Genomic DNA, 25,774 nt, shown 5'->3' on the forward strand with positions numbered 1-25,774 from the left:
TACAGAATAAATAGTTTTATAAAAAATAGAAATCTTACAAAGATACGAGAACGCACAATCAAACTCGAAAAATATCCCATACACAGAATTCGCACTGTCAATTGTACATAGAAAAAAATATTTATATACGAAGACATTAAAATCTACTCACAAATACAACCTGAATCTGTTCTATTAGCTAAATTAACTATATATATTTACAAAATTGACGGCGCAAAAACCGCATCTCAAAAATTTTTCACTTACACATGTTTTTTTTTCTTTTTTTTTTTGCAAATTGTAGAATTTTACATAAAAATGATTATCAAAAACTATTTACCTTCTAATATATAAGCGATCTCAAAAAGTCTCTATAAATTTATATAAAAAATAGCTTTGTCATTTTTCTTTCATAATGGTTCGTAGTATTTTTTTTTTTTTTTTTTTTTTGAGGGGGGGCATTTGAGCATCTTAGAAATTAAATTGACAAAGCTATATAATAATTAATTTTTGGAATTATTATATAAAAACAAAAATTATAGTTTCGATTTCTAATAATTAATTTGTGCGTGTTATTATTATTATTACTTTTTACATATTTGTCAACTTCTAAAGTCTTCTCTCGTTTGGGAAATAAATTAAACTGATTTTGTATTGTCGTGTTTTTTTTTTTTTTTTGTTTTTTAAGTAAAGAAACTTTGTTGTCATTCAGACAATACTGCTTTCGTTATTGGGCACTTGTTTAATAAATAATGTGAGGGGTTGTCTTTTTTTTTCTAGATTTCGAAAAATTTTATTTTATTTAAAATAATTTTACGATCACAATCAAAATAAAAGTGAATCTGAATATTTCAAGAAGCGTTTAATTAAATTAGATTAATTATTTAATAATTTCATTATTTATTGAAACATTTGTTTAATAAGTAAAAAATTTCATTATTTATTGAGAAATTTGTTTAATAAGTAAAAAATTGCAATTTGGAATTTTTTTTTTTATTAGACATCAAATATAATTACTTATTAATTGATTTAATATTCATTTATTTTATTAATCTATTCTTTAATTTAATTGCTCATTTTTTTTTTAAATTTAATTATTAATTTGATTGATAATTAAATTTCAATTATTATGAAATATCAAAAGTAATGAACGTCTTTTTTCCGGTAATTTTTTTGTTTCATTGTGATCGTGGAATTATTTATCTACAAATTATTGTATAATTAAAATTAATTAAAGAATGAAAATCGAAATTAAATTAATTTTAATTCGAGGAAATTGAAGACTAATATTTTTAAACAAAAATAAGGGAATGTATATTGAACTCCTCACAAAAATGGACAAAGTGTTTAAAAAGTTTAATATTGCTTTTCAATTGTCCAAATAATTTTTTTCTTTTTTTTCTTTTTTTTTGGTGTATTGTAGTGAAAGCTTAAAACTTTATAGACAGGAAATGTCTTTAAAAAACGCTTTTCTTAAAAAATATATTTGGCTCTATTTCTCCAGAACTTAAGTTCCTTCAAAATTCTCGTTTCTATAAAATTTAAAAAAAAAAAAAAAAAAAACTGATAAAATACATCTTTACTGTTTGAACTCTACTTTTCAATTTTTCTTTCTAATTCATTTTTTTTCGTTTAAATATTATTATTATTAATGTATTATATTATTATAATAATAATTTAGTGGATTATTTATTTTTTATGAATTATATTTCATTTTTAAAAATGGAAGCAAAATGTTTTTCTTTGGCTATTAAAGAAACAAATTGTTTTCTTTATAGGAAAGTATAAAATAAAAAGAATATTAAAAAACATTTTTTTTTTTTTTAATTAAATGTTTCATATGAATTTTCTAATTTAATTAAAAATACGATAAAAATTTGTTATATAGAAGAATGTGAATTATAACTAAAAATATGCAATTATTTTAAAGAATAATTTTCCCTTTTTTATCAGATAAAAAAGAATTCATTTTCCTTTATGTTTTTTAATTTTTAAACCACAGAGAAATATAAAAAAAAAAATTCCACAAAAATAAATTTAAAAAAAATCATATTTTCAAAAAATTTACGAGTTTAACGATTTTCATTATTATCTCTATTATTATTATTATTATTATTATTAATTATTATCACTACCGATATTTTACTGCGTTTTATGTAACTTTCAATATTGATTATATCAATATATTATTTTAAAATTTTTTTTCTTTTTTCTTATATTATATAGAGTAAATATTTAAATATTTAAAATCAAATTTTTGATTAAAAATTGTTTTCTTTTCATTTCAGTATTAATAATATATAATTAAATAATATAAATGTACAAACAAAACAAAACGAAATACAAAAATTAAAATTATTAAATTACAATAACTTAATTGAAAACGAAAAAAAAAACGAAAAAGAGGAGCTAAAATAAAGATGTATTTTTTTGGAAGTTATTTTTGTTTTGAATGAATTTTTTTTTTTTTTTTACGTTAAACGTATCTTCGATTCTTTGGCGTTTTGGTGCATCTTCTTCTGCCAAAAATGGCAATAACACAAACTAATATCGTCGCCACAAGAACGGCACCCACTGCATAAACGGCTTTATTCGTTGGCTTTGGTTTGTTTTCATCTTTCTTTTCTGTTTCGAGAATTTCTAAATTATAAATTTTCGCTTTTGTAGCCTCTGTGGGTGAAATTTCAGATACTGTGGAAATTTTCAAAGAAGAAGCTTTCTTTCCTTTTTTTGTAATTGGTTTTTTAGTTGTCGTTGTTGTTGTTGTTGTTGTTGTAGTTGTCGTCGTCGTCGTTGTAGGAACAAGAGCTTTTTCACGATAAATTGCTTCTTGTTTTTCAAATTCACTTTGTTTATTCACAGGTATTGGAAAATTTGTATTATTCTGCTCCTTTAGATAATTGTCAAAAAATGAAAAATAAGACGTCAACGAATATGTTGAGACTTCGTCAATTTCATTTTCAGTTAATTTTATTAGTGAATCCAACCAATTTTCTCGACTAGAATTTACGGCAATTTTTCTGTAATTAAAATTGAAATTGAAAGAAAATACCGTTTGATAAAATAGAAAGTAAATTTTTATTTTTAAAAAAATATATTTTTATTGAAAAATTAATTTAAAAAAAATTATACTTCTTTAATTATCATTTTCTGATGCCCCAACGATTTTTATAATTGTTTAAAATAAATTTCAAAATTAAAGGATATTTTAATAAACGAAACTTACGCAAAAAGATGATTAGAAGTAATTGGAGTAAATTTTAATTCCAGTCCTGAATGGAATTGGTTGTACAATTGAAAAGCAAGAAGAGTACCAACAAATTTTCTGTAAATAATACATAAAATCCTTTTTTTATTTTCAAATTCTATTCTTAACAACAAATTATTTTATTTTTCATTTTAATTATAATTTTTTTTTTCTTTTTCACTTATAAAAGTCACTTACGAAAGATAAGGTTTATTGCTCGTGATAAATTCATCATTTAGAAACGATGGAATTTCCTTCAAGTCCGTTGTTACACTCTCGTATTCTAATCTGGTAAAAAAAATATATATATATAAAAGATTATTTCGAAAAGAAAAAAATTATAAATTTTTTTCTTTCATTTGAAAATAAAAAAATTCCAATATAAAATACCTGTGTTTCCACCATAATGAAACGATTTCCTTCGAGTCGGTGATATTTTTTTCCAAAATATTTAATCTCCAATAATCTACCGAGATGTAATATGCCAATCGTGGTAAAATATCTAACATTGATATTATTCTAATGTCTTCAGCTAAATTTTCATTTGTTTCCCATATTTCTTTATCCACCAATCCAGTTGTTTGCAACCAAATTGGACTCATTGACATTAGACCAAAATATTCAACGAAACTTTCTTCTAAAACTATAAATAAAATTATAAATTTGATTAATAATTTCCTACTTTAATTTCTTTCTTTATCTAATTGAGAAATAAAATTTATTAATAATTGAATTTTTTTACTAAGATCAGTCTATTGTATTTCATCTAAAATTTTTTGCGGCTTATTTTTTTTTAGAAAACTTTTATAATAATGATTTTTGATAATTATTTAATAAAATAAAAAATAAATATAAAATTTAAAATTTAAAGATGTGTTGCACACAAAAAAACAACAGTTAATTTAACAGCTGTAAAAATTTAATAAAAAAACACAGAAATAATATAGATGTCAATTTTTTCATTGATTTTTTTTTTTTTTTATTAAATTTTTACAACTGTTAAATTAACTGTTTTTGCGTGCAACTCATATTTAAAATTTAAAGTCCAAGGTAAATAAATATATAAAAATTTTTATTAAATGTCAAAAATAAATTGTACTGATATTTTTATATTTTCATTAATATTTTTTAATATTATATTTTTCTAAAATATAGTCCGCAAAATTAATTTAGATGAAATATAATGAATCGATTTTATAATGAAAATTATTTGAAAAAAATTAAATTTACACACATACCAGAAAATCGATTGGAAATTTCAAAAATTGGATTTGACGTTCTCGATGCTAATTGATTGAATAAAATTCTGCCGACATTTTTATGGGCAGTTATGTAATTCGATAGAGACGCTTCGTAACAAGTAAAAACTCTGTAAAAAAAATTGAAAAATGCATATTCCATTAAAATTTTGATATATTATATATTTAATTATTATTATTATTATCCCTGGTCGAATAAAATAAAACAGTAAAAAAATAATAGATAATTCAAAAATATTTTCAATATCAAAAATTTATCACCTCATTCTTCCTTCTCGGCAAAAGTTTATAATTCTTGTTGGGCATGTTTTGTTAAATTCACTGTTTTCCCAAAAACTTGCTTCTGGTGAAGTTTTTAACATTGACACACCCAATTGTGAAGCGACTTTATACAAATTTTCTCCTAATAAATTCTGAAATATTATTAAATTTTTTTTTTGGATATTAAAAAAATAATTAAATTTGTTAATTTAATAAAATATTTAATAATTTAAAAATGATTTATTTTAAATTTATTGCTTTAAAATAAAATTCACCTTTTGCCACATGTTTTCCTTTATTTTGAAAATACGATCGGTATGTGGAATGATGTCGGTCATGAGATTTGTCCAATCATTGCCTTGTAAAGAACCTTTTTAACAAATTTTTTTTATGAATATTTATTATTTAGATTTTTTTCTTTGTCAAAAATTTAAAAAAAAAGAATTTCTAACAAATTTTTGAATTGTCAAAAAAAAAAATGAAAAATAACTTGAGTACGTGGGTAAATAAAAAAATAGGTACCGAAATATTTATTGAATTAAAAAATATTATTTCACATATTATAAAATTGAAAGAAAAAAAATTATTAAAAAAAAACTATTTTCAAATGAACTCTTACCTAATAAATGTGCAGGGACGACTTTATTTAATGAAATTTTATATTTTGCAGATAAACGATCGGCAACTAAAGTTACGAGGGACTTGTGTAGACTGGAAATTTCATCCCAATAGGATTTTAAATCATCATAACCATCTGGATATGCGGATAACATCTCCCAGTAAGTTTTGGCATTTTGTTCTTCTGAAATTACAATTTTTATTAATTCAAATCATAAAATTCTGTTAAAAAAAATACGAAGAGTTGAGAGTTATACAAATTTTTCTACTATTTTCTACTTTAAATTTAAAAAAATACGACTTATTTCGAATTGTAGAGTGTAAAAATACAACAAAACGATTTTTTTTTTAAATTTAAGTAACATTTTTCTATTTAAAATTAGAATGAAGTAGAAAAAATTATTTCTCGTTTTGAATAATTTTTAAAAATTTAATTTTTTGAGTTAGATTTTTTGAAAAAATTTATATGAGTTCAAATTTTGAGAATTATTCTAATTTAAAAATTCTTTTGATTATTTTACTCTCAACAATAATTGATGTAAGAAAATTTTTTGTAAACCCTTTTAAAAACTAAAAATTTTTAAAATAATTTTAATTGTTTGATTAAATAATTTAATATAATTATATAATTACTTTATTCGATATAATTAAATATAATTTTAATTATTTAATTTAATTATTTGAATAGATATAAAAGTTTATTTTATAATCTAAATAATTTTTACACAAATTTTCAAGCTCAAATTTTTAGTAAACAGATATTTGAAAAGAAAAATTTGCAATTTTCTTCATCTTAAAAATTTTTCAAGTCTGATGTTTAGAAATTATTTTAAAATCAGGTAAACATTTTTTTTGTGCGATAAAATAAAAACAATTGTCAATGTTAAAAGTTATGAATAATATATATATATATATATATATATATATACATACATTAAATGTGCATGCAAATATTTAAAATAAACAATTATTGCTAAAGAAAATTATTTACAGACCATTAATTTGAGCTGCTTCGTTGACAAGAGGCAGAATTTTCGAAAAATTTGTTTGCAAAGGTGCCAAATGATTGTGCCAACTAGACCAGACATCTAATTTTTCTTTTGCTTCACCGCTGCGTGACAATAAATTCTCCGCAACTAAAATATCAATAAGAATTTTTTTTTCTTTTCGATAACAAACTTTATGAATAAATATAAAAAGTTTCTCTTGGCAATATTATAATTATTAAATTTTTTTTTATATAGGGACGTTCTTTGTCAACCGGACCACCCCATCTCTCCATAATTGGTTTAATTTAAAAAAATTTTATCATATTGGAAAAATTAGCTTGGAATATCTACTTTTTAATCCCGTTGGGCGCTTTTTGAAATTCAAAATGGCGACTTAAATATGGCGCCTAAACGACATAAAAAACACAAAAAATCCACTAATATGATCTATATTATTGTTTAAAGCTTCACATATGACGATAAAAATAACCACAACATAGTTTACTTACAAACTGATAACGTATCTCCATTCAAAATTCAAAAATTCAAAATGGCGGATTAAATATGGCGGATAAAATTAAAAATTGAGCTAGACTCGTGAAAATTACTACTTGGGGGTTTTCGAGGTCGCTGATTACGAATCCGGTGTTAGTTTTCAAAAATTCAAAATGGCGGATCCAATATGGCGGACAAAAATTGAAAAAATGGAGCTAATTTCGTAAAAATGTCTACATAGGGGGTTTTTTGGTCGCTGATTACAAATCCAATGTCAGTTTAAAAAAATTTTTAAATGGTTGATGACAAATCTCTATTTAAAATTCAAAATGGCGGATAGAATTAAAAAATTAAGCTAGTTTTGTGATTATTAATTAAATAATCCTCACGTAATTTCCATAAAAAGTTATCTGGCGTTGTATTTGATAAGTTCAAATGGCACCTTTTTACGTTCAATATAAAAAAGTTAGATCAATTTTTTATATTTTGGTCCACCATTTTATATTCACCATTTTGATTTTTTAAAAAGTAACGATGAATTCGTAAAGATTGTCCTGAAAAACCCTTAGGTAGACATTTTAACGAGTTTAGCTCAATTTCTTGGATTTTTGGTCAGCCATTTAGAATTTTTAAAAAGTAACCGCAGATTCGTAATCAGTGGCCCCGAAAACCCCCCAGTAAACAATTTTACGGGTTTAACTTAATTATTTAAATTTTGGGCTACTATTTTAAGTCTGCCATTTTGAATTTTTAAAATCTAATAACGGATTTGTAATCAGCGACCCCAAAAACCCCCGAGTAACAAGTTTCAGGCGAATCTAAACGATTTTTTAATTTTTGTCCATCATATTGGATCCGCCATTTTGAATTTTTGGAAACGAATACCGGATTCGTAATCAGCGACCCTAAAAACCCCCGTGTAACAAGTTTCAATCGAATCTACACGATTTTTCAATTTTTTGTCCGCCATATTGGATCCGCCATTTTGAATTTTTGAAAACTAACACCGGATTCGTCATCAGCGACCCCAAAAACCCCCGTGTAACAAGTTTCAATCGAATCTACACGATTTTTCAATTTTTCCGCCATATTGAATCTGCCATTTTGAATTTTTGAAAACTAACAACGGATTCGTAATCAGCGACCCCAAAAACCCCCGAGTAACAAGTTTCAGTCGAATCTAAACAATTTTTCAATTTTTGTCCGCCATATTGGATCCGCCATTTTGAATTTTTGAAAACTAACACCGGATTCGTAATCAGCGACCTCGAAAACCTCCAAGTAGTAATTTTCACGAGTCTAGCTCAATTTTTAATTTTATCCGCCATATTTAATCCGCCATTTTGAATTTTTGAATTTTGAATGGAGATACGTTATCAGTTTGTAAGTAAACTATGTTGTGGTTATTTTTATCGTCATATGTGAAGCTTTAAACAATAATATAGATCATATTAGTGGATTTTTTGTGTTTTTTATGTCGTTTAGGCGCCATATTTAAGTCGCCATTTTGAATTTCAAAAAGCGCCCAACGGGATTAAAAAGTAGACATTCCAAGCTAATTTTTCCAATATGATAAAATTTTTTTAAATTAAACCAATTATGGAGAGATGGGGTGGTCCGGTTGACAAAGAACGTCCCATAATATATATGTGTCCTGACGCGGTGAAAGGGACCTTACGGTTCCAAAGCAAATTTCACAGGAGAGGCGCTCGAAGTGTAGCACGAAAATAGACATTTGAGTAGTGGGGACGTACAACTGCAAATCAGCACCACTGCTCACCACTACAACGCTACACTCATATGTCTGTGAGCATGCTACCTTCGTGCATCTTCGGCTCTACCATATCTTGTACCTCCCTACTCTTTCTAAGCTCTGATGTAAACATTGCCCTGGGCCCGGCAAATGGATTCATTTTCTATTAAAGTTAATCGATTAATTTTGATTGACAAAATAATACGTAAATAACTTGAAATATCTTGTTCGGATTTGTAGGATTAATTAGATGAGGGCGAGCTGATTAAGAAGCATCTCCATTTTTAAAAGTAATTTTGTGGTTATAAAAGTTGGATTTTTGACAGTGGCCCAGAAGGTGGCGCCAATTCTAGCTAGTGGCCGCTGCTGAACTAACTTACCCCAAATTACTCCACTTTAAATCTTTAATAAAATAATTTCCTCACAATATTATTGCAAAAATAATATTCCTCTATTATTCCTCCAAATGCCAACTCGAAATACTTTATCCTTTAAAGATGAGAAGAAATTTACGAAACCCCTTTTTGACAATGTTTAAACATTTTTTTAATAATTATTTATTAATTCTCTGAAAATCGTTGTTATCAAATAAAATTAATTTTTATTATTTATTTTATCAACAGAGAAATTTTCAATTTTTACTTTTCTTACAGTAAAAATAACATTACTTTTGCTGTATAAATAAGTTATATGTCTTGAATTTATAATATAAATTATTATTATTATTATACATTATTAAAATAATGAAAATCTAATAAATTGTTTATTGCAATTTTACTGGCTTTAATATGAGATAAATCCATTTTCCGGGCCCAGCGCAATGTATACATCAGAGCTTAGAACTAGTGGGGAGAGACAAGAAATGGTAGAGCCGAAGATGCACGAAGGAAACACGCTCACCGATATACGAGGGTAGCGTCGTAGTGGTGAGCAGTGGTAGTGGTTTTGCAGTAGCCACGAGGCGCCCGAGAATACGCGGAAAAGTACTTATGTTTAAAGCTATATAACACAATAAGTATTTGAAGGAGACAAATTTTAATTGTTGGAAATGAAAAAGCAACTCAAAAACTATCGATTGGTATAAAAAAATAAAAATCGATTTATTTAATCATAAGGTCCCTTTCACCGCGTCAGGACACATATATTTTCTAAATTTTGAAAATTTCTTAATACTAAATTTTTTTGAATTGAATTCTCTTTTTATTAATTGTAAAATTTAATAAATACCTTCTCGTGATAATTTGCCTGAATTCGCTAATTTGTGTCTCATTAATTCTGCAATTCCAGCAAAATGATTGAGCTGAAAAGAAAGTCCTTTATTTTAATTATCATTAAATTGCTAAAAAAAAAAAAAAAATTACAAATTAATGTATATACTCAATACTCACATTTCTCCAATTTTCTTGGTTTATTAAGGCATCGCCTGGTTTCTGTAGTAATTTTATTTGCTCATCAAAATTATGTTTTTTTTCATGAAATAATTCTGTCGTTACATTTCTCTCGTGTTCTTTTACGTAATTATTTTCAAATTGAGCATCTTCCTACAATTTTTTTTTATTTAATTATTTTAATTACATATATACACAATATACAATATTATGGTATATTTCGGTAGCTAGATTCGCTATAATTTTCAATTCATCGAAACTTTATTTTTCTGAATTTTTTTTCTTGCACGAATTGTTATTTTATAAAATTATTAAAACGCCGAATTTCTATTTGTACGAAATTTGCAAATAGCTAAACAAATAATCGACAGAAATATTTTGATGATTTTAAAATAATTTAAATTTAAATAATTGAATTTCAGAAGAATTTAAATTGAAATAAATTTTTGCAAATTTAAATTGCTGTAGTTTTTTTTTTTTTAATATCAGACAACAATTAAAATTTTGAAAGTTTATATATTGAATTTTGGAAGAGTTATAATTGAAATTTTTAGAAATAATTAAATTTCAGAAAGTTTTATATTGGAAATTTTAGAAGTAATTAAATTTTCGATGGTTTTATATTAAAAGTTTTAGAAATAATTAAATTTCAATAAATTTCTAATTGAAATTTTTGAAAATTTTAATTGCTTTTTAATTTTTGTGAATAATTAAATTTTTGCAGTATTTTTAATTTAAAAATATTTTAAATAATTGATTTTTTTTAAAGAACTTGATGGAAATTATTGGTTAAAATTATAATTAATTATTAAATTATTAAGTTTAATTTTTTGGAAATAATAGAATTTCATGTGATTTTGAATTGAAATTTTTGATAATTTTATTTGGTGAATTTTTTTTTTTTTTTAGAAATTTCAAACAATATTATTAAATTTTTTAAAAATATTGAAAATAATGAATTGAATAATATAATCAGATAATTAAATTTTTGAAGATTTTTATTTAAATTATTAAAAATAATTAATTTAGCGTAGAATTTTAATTAATAATTTCTCAAGTAATTATAAATTTGAGAAAGAATTGTTTTGTATACTAAAAAAAAAATTGTATTTTATTTCAAAATTTAGTTAAAAATTTTTAAAAAATCGAAAAATTTGCATCCTATTAAAATTAGTAGAAAAAAAGTCGAATTTTTGAAAAAAAAAAAAATTGTAAAAAATCGTACATTCCGAGAAAAATTTTTTTTTTAATGTAAAATTTTTTTTAAAAAAACAGTAAATGTATATTGTAAATAATTGACGAATCACTTACAACAACCTATGTCAATGATTTTGAAAATTCGAAAAAAAATGTTTTTGCAAATTTTTATTTATTTTAACTATTTATTGTTCTTTTTAATTTTTTTTTTTTTTTTTTTGACGTGGTAATTTAAAAAAAAAAAATTTTTTTTTTGACTTGTCAGCTGATGATGGTAGCGAATCTAGTTACCGAAACGTTGTCTTAAATAAAAGTGGTTTTACTTTTATCTACTTATCTTCGAAAATCGAAAAAATAATTTTACACCAAAAATAAATTCATTTTAAAAATATTGAAAAAATTTACCCAAATGTGAAGTGTGTGATTTGTAGGATTTTTAAGAAATTCCCATGTAGAATTGGCAATTAGAAGACAAGCATCTTCATATTCTAAAGTACTCCAATCAATTGTTGATTGCAAATCGTTTTTTTCCATAAATGAGACGTGAAAAAGAAATCCAAAGATTACGAGAGTCCATTTTGACACCATACCTAAAATCTGTAACACAACATAATTTGTTTATTAGATTATTAGACAAAATAAATTTTTTTTTTTTTTTTTTTTTTTTGCAGTGAATACGATTTTTTTTTGTCAATTTTCATTTGTATATCTTTTTTATTTAATTTTTTTTTTTATAATTAACTTAAAGTAACGAGTTTATTGAGAGAAAAAAAATTCTTCTGGTTTGATCAATAAATATATTCGAATTATCATTTAATTAAGAACAATTGTTTGCAATTGAACGAAATTAAAAGAACTTTCTCACCGGCTTTACACTTGCAGATATATTAACAATATATATGTATATATCGTCTTGGCTGCTTTTAAGTCAATCAAGAATCATTGTCGAATCTAAAATGGTTAAATTATTGTTCATTGGGTTAATGTCAGGTTGAAAAAAATGGGAAACAAGGTCATTGATACATATTATAAATTTATTTACAAACATTTAAATAACAATTGTTTTTCTAAATAACAGGCCTCGGATCGACTTAAAGGCACAAAAAAAGTCGTTTTAATCGATTTATATTCCAAAAAAAGTCGAAAAAGTCGATTATTTTTTTTATTTTAACAAAAATATTTTACAGATTTTTAAATAAAATATTTTTTTAAATAATAATACTTTTGGTTTAGAAATAATTGAATTTCAAAAGATTTTGTTAATTTTCAGACAATAATTAAATTTTACAGAATTAAAAATGATTTATCAAATAATTTCAGATAACATATTTTAAATGTAATTGAATTTTCAAAGATTTACAATTGAGATTTTTGAAATTATTTTTGAACTACAAGTGATTTTTAATTTAAAATTTTTCATGATTTCTGTTACTAAAAAATTTATTAGAAATTGCGGTTAAAAATAATTGAATTTCCTTAGAGTTATAATTGAAATTATTAAATTGCAAAAAATTTTCGATGGAAAATTTTAGAAATAATTAAATTTTAGAAGCTTTTAAATTCAAATTTTTAAAAAAATAATTGAATTTTAATTGAAATTTTGGATAATAATTCAATTTTAGTTGTTTTTGATTGAAAATTTTGACTTGAAATTTTTGAGAATAATTTAATTTTAATTGATTTTGAATTGTAATTTTGGAAAATAATTGAATTTTAATTTAAATTTTAGAAATAATTTAATTTTAGTTGATTTTTGATTGAAAATTTTGATAATAATTAATTTTGAATTGAAATTTTGGATAATAATTAAATTTTAGTTGATTTTTGATTAAAAATTTTGATAATAATTAATTTGACTTAAAATTTTTGAGAATAATTTTATTTTAGTTGATTTTGAATTGAAAATTTTGAAAATAATTAAATTATCTTTGATTTTTAATTGAAATTTTAGAAAATAATTGAATTTAAATTTAAATTTTAATAATAATTAATATTGAATAAAAATTTTTGAAAGTATAATTGAATTTTCTTTGACTTTGAATTGAAATTTTGGAAAATAATTAAATTTTAATTAAAATTTTGGATAATAATTTAATTTTAGTTGATTTTTGATTGAAAATTTTGATAATAATTAATTTTGAATTGAAATTTTGGATAATAATTAAATTTTAGTTGATTTTTGATTAAAAATTTTGATAATAATTAATTTGACTTAAAATTTTTGAGAATAATTTAATTTTAGTTGATTTTGAATTGAAAATTTTGAAAATAATTAAATTATCTTTGATTTTTAATTGAAATTTTAGAAAATAATTGAATTTAAATTTAAATTTTGATAATAATTAATTTTGAATAAAAATTTTTGAAAGTATAATTGAATTTTCTTTGACTTTGAATTGAAATTTTGGAAAATAATTAAATTTTAATTAAAATTTTGGATAATAATTAAATTTTAGTTGATTTTTGATTGAAAATTTTGATAATAATTAATTTGACTTGAAATTTTTGAGAATAATTTAATTTTAATTGATTTTGAATTGAAATTTTTGAAAATAATTGAATTTTATTTGATTTTGAATTTATTTATGATTTTGAATTAAAAATTTTTGGTAATTTTATTTGATATTTTTTTTAAATTATAAACAATTGTTAAGTATTATAAAAATTTTAATTGAAAAATAATTTTGAAATAATTGAATTTGTGATTAATTTCATTAAAATTATTAATAATAATTAATTTAGTGAAGAATTTTAGTTAAAAATTTGTTAAATAATTGAAATAAAGAAGATATGAAAAAGATCTGCATTTTATACTAATAAAATATATTTTATTTAAAATTTTTCTTTAAAAATGTAAAAGAAAAGTCGAAATAGTCGCATTTTATTAAAACAAGTCGAAAAAAGTCGTATAATCCAAGGCTTGAAATGACTGATTTTAAATTGGTTTTCCTGAAATAAGCCATTTTTTTAATTTTTTGAAATTAATTTTCATACCCAAGGATATAATATTTAATTATTATTATTAAACTGATTTTTTAAATAAAATATTTATTATTTAATATTGACAATTTATTTATGAAAAACAAGCATTTTTAATTAAAAGAAAAAAGAAGATTGATTATAATAGACAAGACAATAATTGGATATTTTACCCTATAATTTAAAAAAATATTTCTAGGTATTTATATACCATATATATTTTTTTGAAATAATTGAAAGAAAATCTCTTTCATTAGATACAAAAAATCAATCAAGTTTTTTTTATCTCTATAAAAAACATGTACAATTAATTAAAAGAAACAAAAAAAAAAACTCATTGATTTCTTTGAATTATCTGACAATGGTAATTGGTTAGATAAAAAAATATTACTTTTTTCATAACATTGTGAATAATTAGTAAGATTGTCTAATTTTAATTAATCATACATTATTCTGATAGGAATGGACAAAATATTACAGAAAAAAAAAGAACTGATAAATTTTTATCCAAATCATATTATATGTTTTACAATTCTCTTATTTCCCATCATTGACAAAGTAATTTAATATTAAGTATTATCTCTTATGTAATATTTAGTGACCTTTTTGTGTCTGATATGATCTTCAAAAAATAAATGACTAATTATATTAAAATTGTTGCGGAAAAATTATTAACAAAAGCAAGCATAATGAAAAAAAAATACATAACAATAAGTTTTCTATTTTTTTTTTTTTGGAAAATAATAGTTTCGTTTATATTGAAACAGCAAGTTATGAAACATTATAAATGCTATGAGCGTTTAAATTAGTCCGTTATTTCCATCCACGTTCTCGTGAAACGTGTAACCTTTAACCTATATAATAATAAAAATTACATCTCAGAAAATTTTTTTTTCTCATATACATACATTAATATATTCTCAAGAGTTTTTGATTATGAAATTTTGTAAAATGAAAGAAATATCTTATTGTTAATTATTAATAGAATCCGTAGAAAAAATAAAACTGAGCATTATTAATTGATATTCATTTATTTTGTTCAATGTTAAATATTGAATATTGTTTAGAAAATCAAAGTTTAAGTAGATTTGATTTTTATTATTAAAAATGAGATTTTGAAAATTAATAATCATAAATATGATTCATATAAATAATAATTACGAAAGAACTGAATTAAAAACGAATTGAATATTGACGCAATAATTTATTTATAGACATATATCTTCTATTATATTAAGTTAACAAATTTCCAAAAGCGACACCAATACCGTGACCTAGCCACCGACCTTGGAAAATCTATTTTCACTTATTTTCAAATAAATCAAAATCCTTTGCCATATTCTTTTAGAAAATCTTACAAACTTTTTTTTGTAACATGTTTTTTCAATTTTAATCCGAAAAAAGGGTTATTTTGCAATTTTTTTTACGAATTTTTGGATATATACCTATAAAATTACTCTGTTTTTAAAAAGTTATTCAAAAACAATTTTTTTCAATTTTTCACCAATTTTTTATGTTTTTTTTTTTATTATTTATTGTTAATTTTCAAATTTTTGGTTGAATAAAAACAAAAAATTAATTCTATATTTTTTACTTATTTTTAGTACCTAATTCTTATTTACAATTATGTACAGTTATAATATGTATTAACTTATTCCTCGCATCCATTCTGCAATTTTTGTAAGTTGTTTTATTTCTTATTAATTTTTAAATTAAAATTTTATAATTTAGTTTTCTATAAATGAAATTCATGTCTGCCATATAAAATCCGACATTTAGAATTTTTGAAAACTAAGGAGTTTTAAAATTTAATTTTGTTAATAGATCTATCTTATAGTCTAAACATATAAAACGTGTTATATATAACATTTAGAAGTATTCTGAAGCGATTAGCTATGAAAAATTTTTATAAACTGAACAAAATTTTGAAAACCGTTTTTTTAAATGTAATATAATTTTTGTTTATTAAGAGTAGAACGGGAAAAAGGCCAAGGGGAAAAAAGCCATTTTGGTTTAACATTAAAACTATAATATAATATAATATATATTATTTTTATTTAAAAATACGACAATTTTGACTAACATATTTGTTTTTTTTTCCGTAGAATTTCATGAGCCAAAGGTTTTGAACGTTCATATGAACGAAATTTGTTTTTCTACTTCTTTAAATACGAATTTTATTACAAAATATTGTTTAAAATATCTAAAAAGAAGTTATTAATTTAATAATTGTTTAATTTACTGTTTTATTTTACATAGTCATCACGGTTTTCCTAAAAGTATCAAATTGAGACCAAAAATTGCATCAAATCTTTGCAATGTTTTGATGCACATAAGTTATATCAAAAAGAGATCGTTTTGTGTATCATTTTTAGAAATGATACACGAAACAGTCTCATATTTTTTGATGCAAAAAATTTAATCAATTTATATCAATCATGGCCGAATTGAATCGACTCAAAATTAAACGAATTTTTTTCAGATATTTTGGTAATAGTACAATTGCGTAGACCATTTCACTATTTAATTTAAAAATGAAAATAACAGAAAATCAAAGACAATGTGCAATTCGATAATTAAAAAGTGACAGCTTATAAACATAACCTAAAATGCATGAGAAAAAATTTGTCGATAAAATCAATATAGCCGAGCTTTTTAGAAGGTAGATGACAGCACTCATCTATTTTCTTTCTTTAAATTTTTTCTGAATCGTTTTTATAAAAAGCAACACTGCCATCTACCTTCTAAAAAGCTCGGCTATATTGATTTTATCGACAAATTTTTTCTCATGCATTTTAGGTTATGTTTATAAGCTGTCACTTTTTAATTATCGAATTGCACATTGTCTTTGATTTTCTGTTATTTTAATTTTCAAATTAAATAGTGAAATGGTATCTGAAAAAAATTCGTTTAATTTTGAGTCTATTCAATTCGGCCATGATTGATATAAATTGATTAAATTTTTTGCATCAAAAAATGAGACCGTTTCGTGTATCATTTCTAAAAATGATACACAAAACGATCTCTTTTTGATATAACTTATGTGCATCAAAACGTTGCAAAGATTTGATGCAATTTTTGGTCTCAATTTGATACTTTTAGGAAAACTGTGTTGAATATTTTAACCCGAAATCATTATTTATTTCAGAGAAAGTTGGAAACCACAAAAAAACGTCTTTTGCCCACATGGCCTTAAATATCTAAAAAGAAGTTATTAATTTAATATTTGTTTAATTTACTGTTTAATTTTACATTGACATTATAATTTCTAATAGTTTATAGATTGAAAGAAATATTTTATTCATTTGAACGTTCAAAACTTTTGGCTCATAATAAATATTTTATTTAATAACAGTCAAGCAAACGATTATTTGAAACAAAATTTTTTTTCCTTGTACTTACATATAAAATTTAAAAGTATTTTTAACATAATTTACATTAAATATTGTTAATAATAATTTTTTCTATTGCGTCTTTAATTAAATTTTTTTAGGAAACGATTTTTTATGGAAGACGAATTTGAAAAAAAACAAGTTCCTGCATTAGTAATTCAGGTCAAAGGCTTTATGTTATGCACGAAAGCTTTGATGATGAGTAAAACATAGGAAAAATTGGACGTGGTCAACTAGAAAAAATATATATTTTAATAAAAAAAAATATATATATATATATTCTTTTAATTTAAAGTTAAATCTAAAATAAAAATTAATATTTACATTTTTTTTTGCATATTAAAAAAAATTTTTGTACATTATTATTATCGTTTTGCATTCTCATAAAGAAATTTTGACAAATGTCGTTATCTTTTGTTTAATTAGCGTTACATAATAATCAAGTAATCAAATTAAACACGAGGTTGCGGAGAACGTTGATTTCTGAATTTTCTTATAGGCCACTGAACTTGGCATATTATGTTGCTCTTTAAACTTTAATAGGACGTTTAATATATTTCTAAAACGTTATTTTGATTTTTTTAAAAAAAATTTCTTTTTTTTTAATAAATAGTTTATTTTTTCTTAGTCTTTCCCTGAAATATTACACAGGAAAAACTGGAGCATTTCATATTTTTAATTAAAATTGTAATTAATTTGTAAATAATTAAAAAAAAATAATTTTATACATTTTTTGTATTTTGTTTTTAATGAAATGTAATGTTTTTTTTCTATACCTATATATAATTAAATTGTATTCGTAATTTAAATTATTTCTTTAGTTTTTGATTTAAAATTAATTCAAATATTTTTCACTGAAATGCGGTTTTTTGCATTTTCAAAATACTTTAATTTTAACAAAAAAAAAAAAAGTAAATAAAAATTATATAACTTTTTAGTTCAAAAAGAACTACTTAGACAAAATTAAACAACGTTTCTGTTTATAGTGTTTATAGGTAAACCAAAAGTTTAAAACACTTTTCAAAGTATATGGTATAAGTATAAAAAAAACATTCGCGAAAGGTTGAAAACCTTTTTGAAAGATAAGAAAAATTTATGTTCTGTTGCAGTTTTATCTTAATGTTCTAATTTCAGAAATTTGACGTTACAATTTAATATCGCTTTTTCTACATATATATTTTTGTAAAATATTTTTAGCATTTCTTTAAAATAAATATTGAAAAATTAAACTAAAAAACTTTTTTTCAGGATTGAATTTTTTTTTATAGTAACGTTTATTATTTAATTATTATTAATATTTTTTTTTGCGCACATTTAAATTATTTTATTATGAAATTTTTATTTTTTATGTTTTAAATTAAAATAAATTGTCAAAATTAAAACGTTATTTCATTTTTTTTTTGCTAAATATTTCAGATAAATAAATTATTTTCTGTACCTATATTTTTTTAAGTTGTAACGTCGGTGAAGTTCACAACGTTTATGATCAACGATTTAGAACAGAAAATATTTTTCTATGCAAATTATTTATTTATTTATCCAACTAGTTTTTTTGCAAAGTTTTTTGATCAATAATAATTTTTTGGAAAAAAATTTGTAGGCATATTAATTTAGAAATTTACAATAATTAATTAATTATATTATTAATTATTATTAATTTAATTATTAATTAAATTGTCAATAAGCAAGATATTAAATTATAATTGAGCAATATAGATGTAAGTACGAACTGTCCTCTTTTTCTCAGGGCTTATCTCCAAGAAATATTTGTAATCCAATCGTGAAATTTGATTTCCTGTCAATTTTATATATATATATATATATCTTCCTACATAAGAAAAAGATATCGCCGCCGCTGTTTCAAGAATACTTGACCTAGGAGGGGGGGGGAGTCCCCCCTCCTAAATTTTGAGGTTATGTTCGTTTCAAGGCTCTGAATATAGCCGCAAGTCCCCCCTCCTCCTCCAAAATGGCCTAAATTTTAAGGTTATGTTCGTTTCAAGACTCTGAATATAGCCGCAAGTCCCTTCCCCTCCCCCGCCTGAAATGACCTAAATTTTGAGGTTATGTTCGTTTCAAAGCTCTGAATATAGCCGCAAGTCCCCCCTCCCTCCTCTCATTTCCCCTCCTCCGCCAAAAATGACCTAAATTTTGAGGTTATGTTTGTTTTAAAAAAAACATTTCTTAATGTCGATTTTAATTTATTTAATTATTTATTTATTATTAATTTATTAATTAAAATTTAATAATTTTAATTTTAATAATATTTATTCAGATTTCAATGAATTTGTAATAATATTTCTTTGAAATAGGTGGTTCATTTGGAAAAATAAGATCAATGGAAAATTAAAAAAAAATGACTAAAACAGGGGGGCGTAGCCCCTCTAGTATATATATATATATATATATATTGAATACGTTAACGTTTACGTAATACGTTTGAATATATTACGTTTAGAGACAAATCAACATTTACAAAGAAATTTTTCATTTTTGAGGTTATGTTAGGACCTCCATTCTCTTACCCAGATAGCACGTAAGCTTGCATCAACCTTGCGGAAAGCTTGCCGCGCAACATTGCCAACCTTGCATGGCAAGTTTGCCGCAAGCTTCAAATGTCCCACCTAACCCAAGCTTGCATGGTAAGCTTGCCGAAAGATTGCAGTGTAAGGTTACTGCAAGATTGCTCAGTAAGCTTGCCGCAAGGTTGGTGCAAGGTTGCCAAATAACCTTGCCAAACAGTACAGAAGGTTGTATCAAACTTGCCATGCAAGTTTGCTCGGCAACCTTATGGCAAGCTTGACGCAAGTTTGCGGAATATAACAAAAAAATTTTGGGGGGGGGAGGAAATTTATTTTTGTACATACAGTGAGCACCAGTTCTTGGGAGGTCAAAAAAATTTATTGCGCAGCCGTATGTGCATATGATTGCATGTGCGCATAGTACTCATTTTCAATGCAAACTTCTCTACTGATTGGGCAAGGTTATTTGTCAACCTTGCACCAAACTTGCGACAAGCTTACCGTACAAGCTTACTGAGCAATCTTGCGATAATCTTACTGTCCAATATTGCAGTAACCTTACACTGCAATCTTTCGGTAAGCTTATCATTCAATCTTGCGATAATCTTACTTTGTAATCTTGTAGTAACCTTACAATGCAATCTTTCGGCAAGCTTACCATGCAAGCTTGGGTTAGATGGGACATTTAAAGCTTGCTGAAAGCTTACGTGCTGTCTGGGTAATGAATAAAAATTTTATCTTAAAATATTTGAATTAGATAAAATAAAAAATTTTAATTAGATAAATAATTTTTAAAATTCACAACATGTTAAGATATATTCACAAATATTTATGAAAAAATATTTTGTAGTCGTCCACAACATAATGAAATAGTTAAAAAAAAAAAATTTTTTTTTCCCTAAATTTTGAATTTAAATGACATTTTGAATTTTAAAAAATAAAGTTTTTAAATAGGTATAATTACCCCGGTTGACGGATATAATTTTATAATTGGTGATAAAACTTATTTTTATAGTTTAAGGTTATGTCAAAGCATTATTGAACTGCCTTCAATAAAATAGATTTTTGATAATTTTTTATTCATTTAAGAAGTATAGGTATTTGAAAAAAAAATAATTGTGTTTTAATTTTTCCATTTTCTTTTTATATGATTTGGCTAAGAAATTTGCAATAAAAAATTATCGCGAGAAATGAACTAGTTTTAAATTCTCTAAAGAGAGAAATGTATTCATAAAAGAAATTATTATGCGGGAGAAAAGAATAGAAATGACCTAAAATAGTTTCATTTTGGAGTTAAGCGAAGCTATAGACAACCGGTTTTACTTCCTTCTTTTTTTTTTTTTGAAAACAATTCTTAAGATTCCTTTTGATGTCTAACCACATTGATTTAGCGTGTGTGTCTAAAGAAGGAATTTATTATTGTCAATGAAATTACGTAGAAGTAGTCTCAATTTACGTCATTTGGATAATTGCATTAAAAGTCTATAACGAACTTTTTTTTTTTTGCACATTCAACGTTTATATAGTTTCTTTTATTCAATTTATAAACATATAAATTGAATAAAAGAAACTTTCCAGAAACACAATTATTTTAAAAATTAATTTTAGATATTTTGCTATAAATTTTATTTTATTTTTGCGGGGAAAATTCCGTTAAAGTAAATTTGCGTACGACATTTGTAACATATATAATATTATATTTTTCAAACATTATAAATTCACAAACTTTGATATAGTTTTAAAATAATTAAAACAAGTTATGTTTAGATTATAAAGAGCATTTTTAATTTATCTTCACCACTGTGACGTCATCAATGTGTCATATGCCCTTAAGAATAATCATTCAATTGTATTTTCATTTATCAGAATTATATATTGATAATGCAAAATAATTAAAAATTCACAAAATTACCATAATTGATGTAAAATAATTTTTTTTTAATTATTCATTTTAATATATATATATATATATATATATATATATATATATATATGATTTATTTATTTTACATATTAATTAATTGAATTTTATTTTATTTTATACTAAAAACAAAACTCTAAATATAATTCGTTTTGAAAAAGAATTTATTTTTATTTACAAAAATAAAAATATTTTAAAAAAATTATTATGGTTTATTTTCTTTTTTTTTGTAATGGACTTCAGGATATTAATAATTATGAATTCTTGTTTTTAAAAAATGGAGAAATTTGCAATTATATAAAAATAAAAATATTAAAAACTCACACTTTGAATTGCAAATTTAATGAATGAAAAATCCATTGTTTTTGAGCATTCAAAGATTTATAATTTAAAAAAAAAAAAAAAATTTTCTAAAAATTGTGAAACATTTTTTTAATGTATAACAAAATTTTTTTAAATAAATAAAAATATACAGAAAAATCGAATTTTTCAAATTAAAAAATGTTTAAAATAATTTTTTTTATAAAAAAATTTTTAAAAAGTATTAAAAAAAATTAAATCGATGTTATAATATGAATGATTTTTAAAATTTAAACCATTGAAAATTTATTACAGTAAATTGATTGATGTCACATGCATTTAATATTATATGTAAATGAAAGCAAAATGAAAAAAAAGAAATTATTTGTTTGAATAAATATTTTCTTGTTTTAAAATAGATTTTTATATATTAATCGCAATGACGATTTGATGCATTTGTCTATAAATTTGTTTACAATATGCAAAAATAACCGCGACGATTGTAAACAAAACCCTTTAACCAATTTGCTAATTTAAATTATATAAATTGTCATTTATATAATTTAAGGACATGTGAATGTTATAGATCACGTAAATAATCTTCCGCGTATTTATAGAAGGAATTATTTATTTTTAATTTGTTTACAAAATTTTAGTTTGCAATTATAATTCATATCATATATACATATATTTTGAGAAAAATACGAGAAAAATCTTGGAAGAATATTTTAGTTATATCACGTGACTTATTTGTCACATGTCCTTAAATTGGCGTGGAACAGAAAAATTATAAAGTTAAGAATATACATTTTCTTTTTTTCTACAATAAATAGTAAAATCAACAAGCAATTAACAAAATTAATTTAAAAATCATTAGATTTATAATTTATTTTTTTATTTCTCAAGAATGAAAAAATAATTAAGTTTTTTTTTATGATTCTAATAATAACATCGATGCGATAATTTCTTAATTTTTGATATCGTCACTGTAAGAAAAGAATGTGAAATATTGCACCTTGATGCAAAAATTAGAGAGTATTTTTTTTTTTCACTTGTTAATCACCTAAGTCAGTGAAAAATTCCATTATTTCTCTCAGTGAAATTTCATTGATAATTAGAATAATTTTAAAAATAAAATAATAATTACAAATTAAGAAAATTAAAAAAAAAAAAGATTATATAAAATTTTATTTATCGTGAAATAATAAATATGATAAAAAATTTAGATCTAAAAGAAAATAAAATTGAATTCTTTTCAACTTATTGTCGAGTAAAAAAATAGATCAGTTTACTGAGAAATATAAAAATCGAATTTCATTGAAATATACAGTGAAATTTCCAGTGATTCAAATTTACACATAGTATTTTATAGTGAATTTTGTCCCCGTTTTTCTGTATTTTTTATTGCAAACACAAAATTCATAATTATTTAATAAGTGCTTACTGAAAAAAAAAAAAATTTAATGACATTCTAAGAAAATCAAATTTGAATTGAATGTATAATATGTGAAAAATGAAAAAAAGGCGCGCTTTTTAATACCGGTTCTTTTTATATCGTTGTTTATCTTATAAAAAAAAGAAAATAATATTTCTTCTATGTGCAATGACTATTTTGCATGCGTACATAGTCACATGACCTTAAGATCTATGCCATTTATGCGGTTTCATTTACCTTGATTTATTAGCGACTCTTGCTGTACAGAATGTCCACTTGTACATAAAGTTTTAATACACGTAAAAAAAGTATCTCACTTTTTTGAACACTTTACACACCTAGTCTTTGTCGAATGAATGAACTTTGTGTGATGAAATACTGTTCAAAGTCTATAATTGTCAAATGAAAGTAACACACCGGTAAACTGATTACGCGGATATTCATCAAACACTACGAGCGGGCAACGACTGTCGCCTTATCTTTAAACGAAAAAGCAGCGTGGTTTCCTTGTGTGTATAAACTATGTATACGCGCAAAGTTCAATCGATCTGATTTTCGTCACATCACACCACTTTATTTTATTTCTATATATATGTATATATATAGTAACAGTATGACTACCAGTGACCGAGTGACGTGACATTCATTGAATTCAGCTCCATCTGTAGAATTTCACGTGAATTTATGTTTCCCGACAAAACACTGGTGATTGGTAAATGTGTTTGGTAAACTGATAATGAGAGTAGATATTGATTTTATCGACGATTTGACAATACCGTTCACTGATAACGGTAATAAATAGAATGTAATGTAGTTTCTCGTTTACTAATTTTTTGGAAAAAAGTTATCTAAATAGCATTTTGTATTTTTATAATCGAATCATATATATATATATATATATATATATATATATATATATATATATATATATGTTTATTCAAAGATCAAATTTGTTATTATGTGCAATTCGATAATTAAAAAGTGACAGCTTATAAACATAACCTAAAATGCATGAGAAAAAATTTGTCGATAAAATCAATATAGCCGAGCTTTTTAGAAGATAGATGGCAGCACTCATCTTTTTTCTTTCTTTAAATTTTTTCTGAATCGTTTTTATAAAAAGCAAAACTCTTACTTGCTAAACGGAAATATTGGTCAAAAAGATGTATTATGTTATCAAAAAAAATAATATTGTAATCAATAATATTGGTTTAAATCAGAAATTAATTATTTTCAACAATATTTTTAATAAAATAATTAATTATTTATTGCAATATTTTTAATGAAAAATTAATTTTTTTACAAATATTTTTGATCAAATAATAAATATTTTTCATTAATGTTTCAGTTAAAAATTAATTTTTTTCACCAATATTTTTGATTTAAAAAAATATTTATTATTTGATCAAAAATATTTGTGAAAAAATTAATTTTTCATTAAAAATAATGCAAAAAATAATGAATTATTTTATTAAAAATATTGTTGAAAATAATTAATTTCTGATTTAAACCAATATTATTGATTACAATATTACTTTTTTTGATAACATAATACATCTTTTTGACCAATATTTCCGTTTAGCAAGTGAGAGTTTCACTTTTTATAAAAACGATTCAGAAAAAATTTAAAGAAAGAAAATAGATTAGTGCTGCCATCTACCTTCTAAAAAGCTCGGCTATATTGATTTTATCGACAAATTTTTTCTCATGTATTTTAGGTTATGTTTATAAGCTGTCACTTTTTAATTATCGAATTGCACATTGTCTTTGATTTTCTGTTATTTTCATTTTCAAATTAAATAGTGAAATGGTCTCCGCAATTGTACTATTTCCAAAATGTCTGAAAAAAATTCGTTTAATTTTGAGTCGATTCAATTCGGCCATGATTGATATAAATTGATTAAATTTTTTGCTTCCTGTACAGAAACTGGTCAAAACTTGTACAAGTTCAGTTGCTGATCCTGTACAGGAAATTGTACAAGATCTTATACAGGGATTTTCAGTATAGGGTTCAACTTTCTCTTGACATCAAGAGCTTT

At 23.0% G+C, this 25,774-nt stretch overlaps 1 protein-coding gene across 3 annotated transcripts; it reads right to left on the bottom strand.

Moving 5' to 3' along the window:
- LOC127284071 (angiotensin-converting enzyme-like) lies at positions 1-24,315 on the bottom strand. Of its 3 annotated transcripts, none has more exons than XM_051309363.1 (13): positions 23,973-24,315; positions 11,592-11,783; positions 9,990-10,142; positions 9,829-9,901; positions 6,360-6,500; positions 5,366-5,545; positions 5,022-5,116; positions 4,747-4,898; positions 4,465-4,595; positions 3,617-3,869; positions 3,425-3,514; positions 3,206-3,304; positions 1-2,999 (listed from the first exon to the last, which is right to left on the bottom strand). In XM_051309363.1, exons 2-13 carry the CDS (start codon positions 11,772-11,774, stop codon positions 2,456-2,458), a joined length of 2,094 nt encoding a protein of 697 aa, XP_051165320.1. In that variant the 5' UTR covers positions 11,775-11,783; positions 23,973-24,315; the 3' UTR covers positions 1-2,455. The 3 variants fall into 3 exon arrangements, with proteins under 3 accessions (XP_051165320.1, XP_051165319.1, XP_051165321.1); XM_051309362.1 differs by having other exon boundaries at positions 5,366-5,548; positions 23,973-24,314; XM_051309364.1 differs by lacking the exons at positions 11,592-11,783; positions 23,973-24,315 and having other exon boundaries at positions 5,366-5,548; positions 9,829-9,915; positions 9,990-10,133.
- Positions 24,316-25,774: the final 1,459 nt, after the last annotated feature.

This window comes from Leptopilina boulardi, unplaced genomic scaffold, assembly GCF_019393585.1.
Source record: "Leptopilina boulardi isolate dan_hultmark-lab unplaced genomic scaffold, ZJU_Lbou_2.1 LbouV2_318, whole genome shotgun sequence".
NCBI lineage: Eukaryota > Metazoa > Arthropoda > Insecta > Hymenoptera > Figitidae > Leptopilina > Leptopilina boulardi.

Bases quoted from the DNA above. Each gene is read 5' to 3' on its own strand.
- LOC127284071 (XM_051309362.1), bottom strand. From the start codon at position 11,774: ATGGTGTCAAAATGGACTCTCGTAATCTTTGGATTTCTTTTTCACGTC. The intron at 4,596-4,746 runs GTGATAAATTTT...TTTTTTTTACAG, and splicing joins TGCCGAGAAGGAAGAATGAG to AGTTTTTACTTGTTACGAAG. The intron at 3,515-3,616 runs GTATTTTATATT...TTTTTTTACCAG, and splicing joins TCATTATGGTGGAAACACAG to ATTAGAATACGAGAGTGTAA.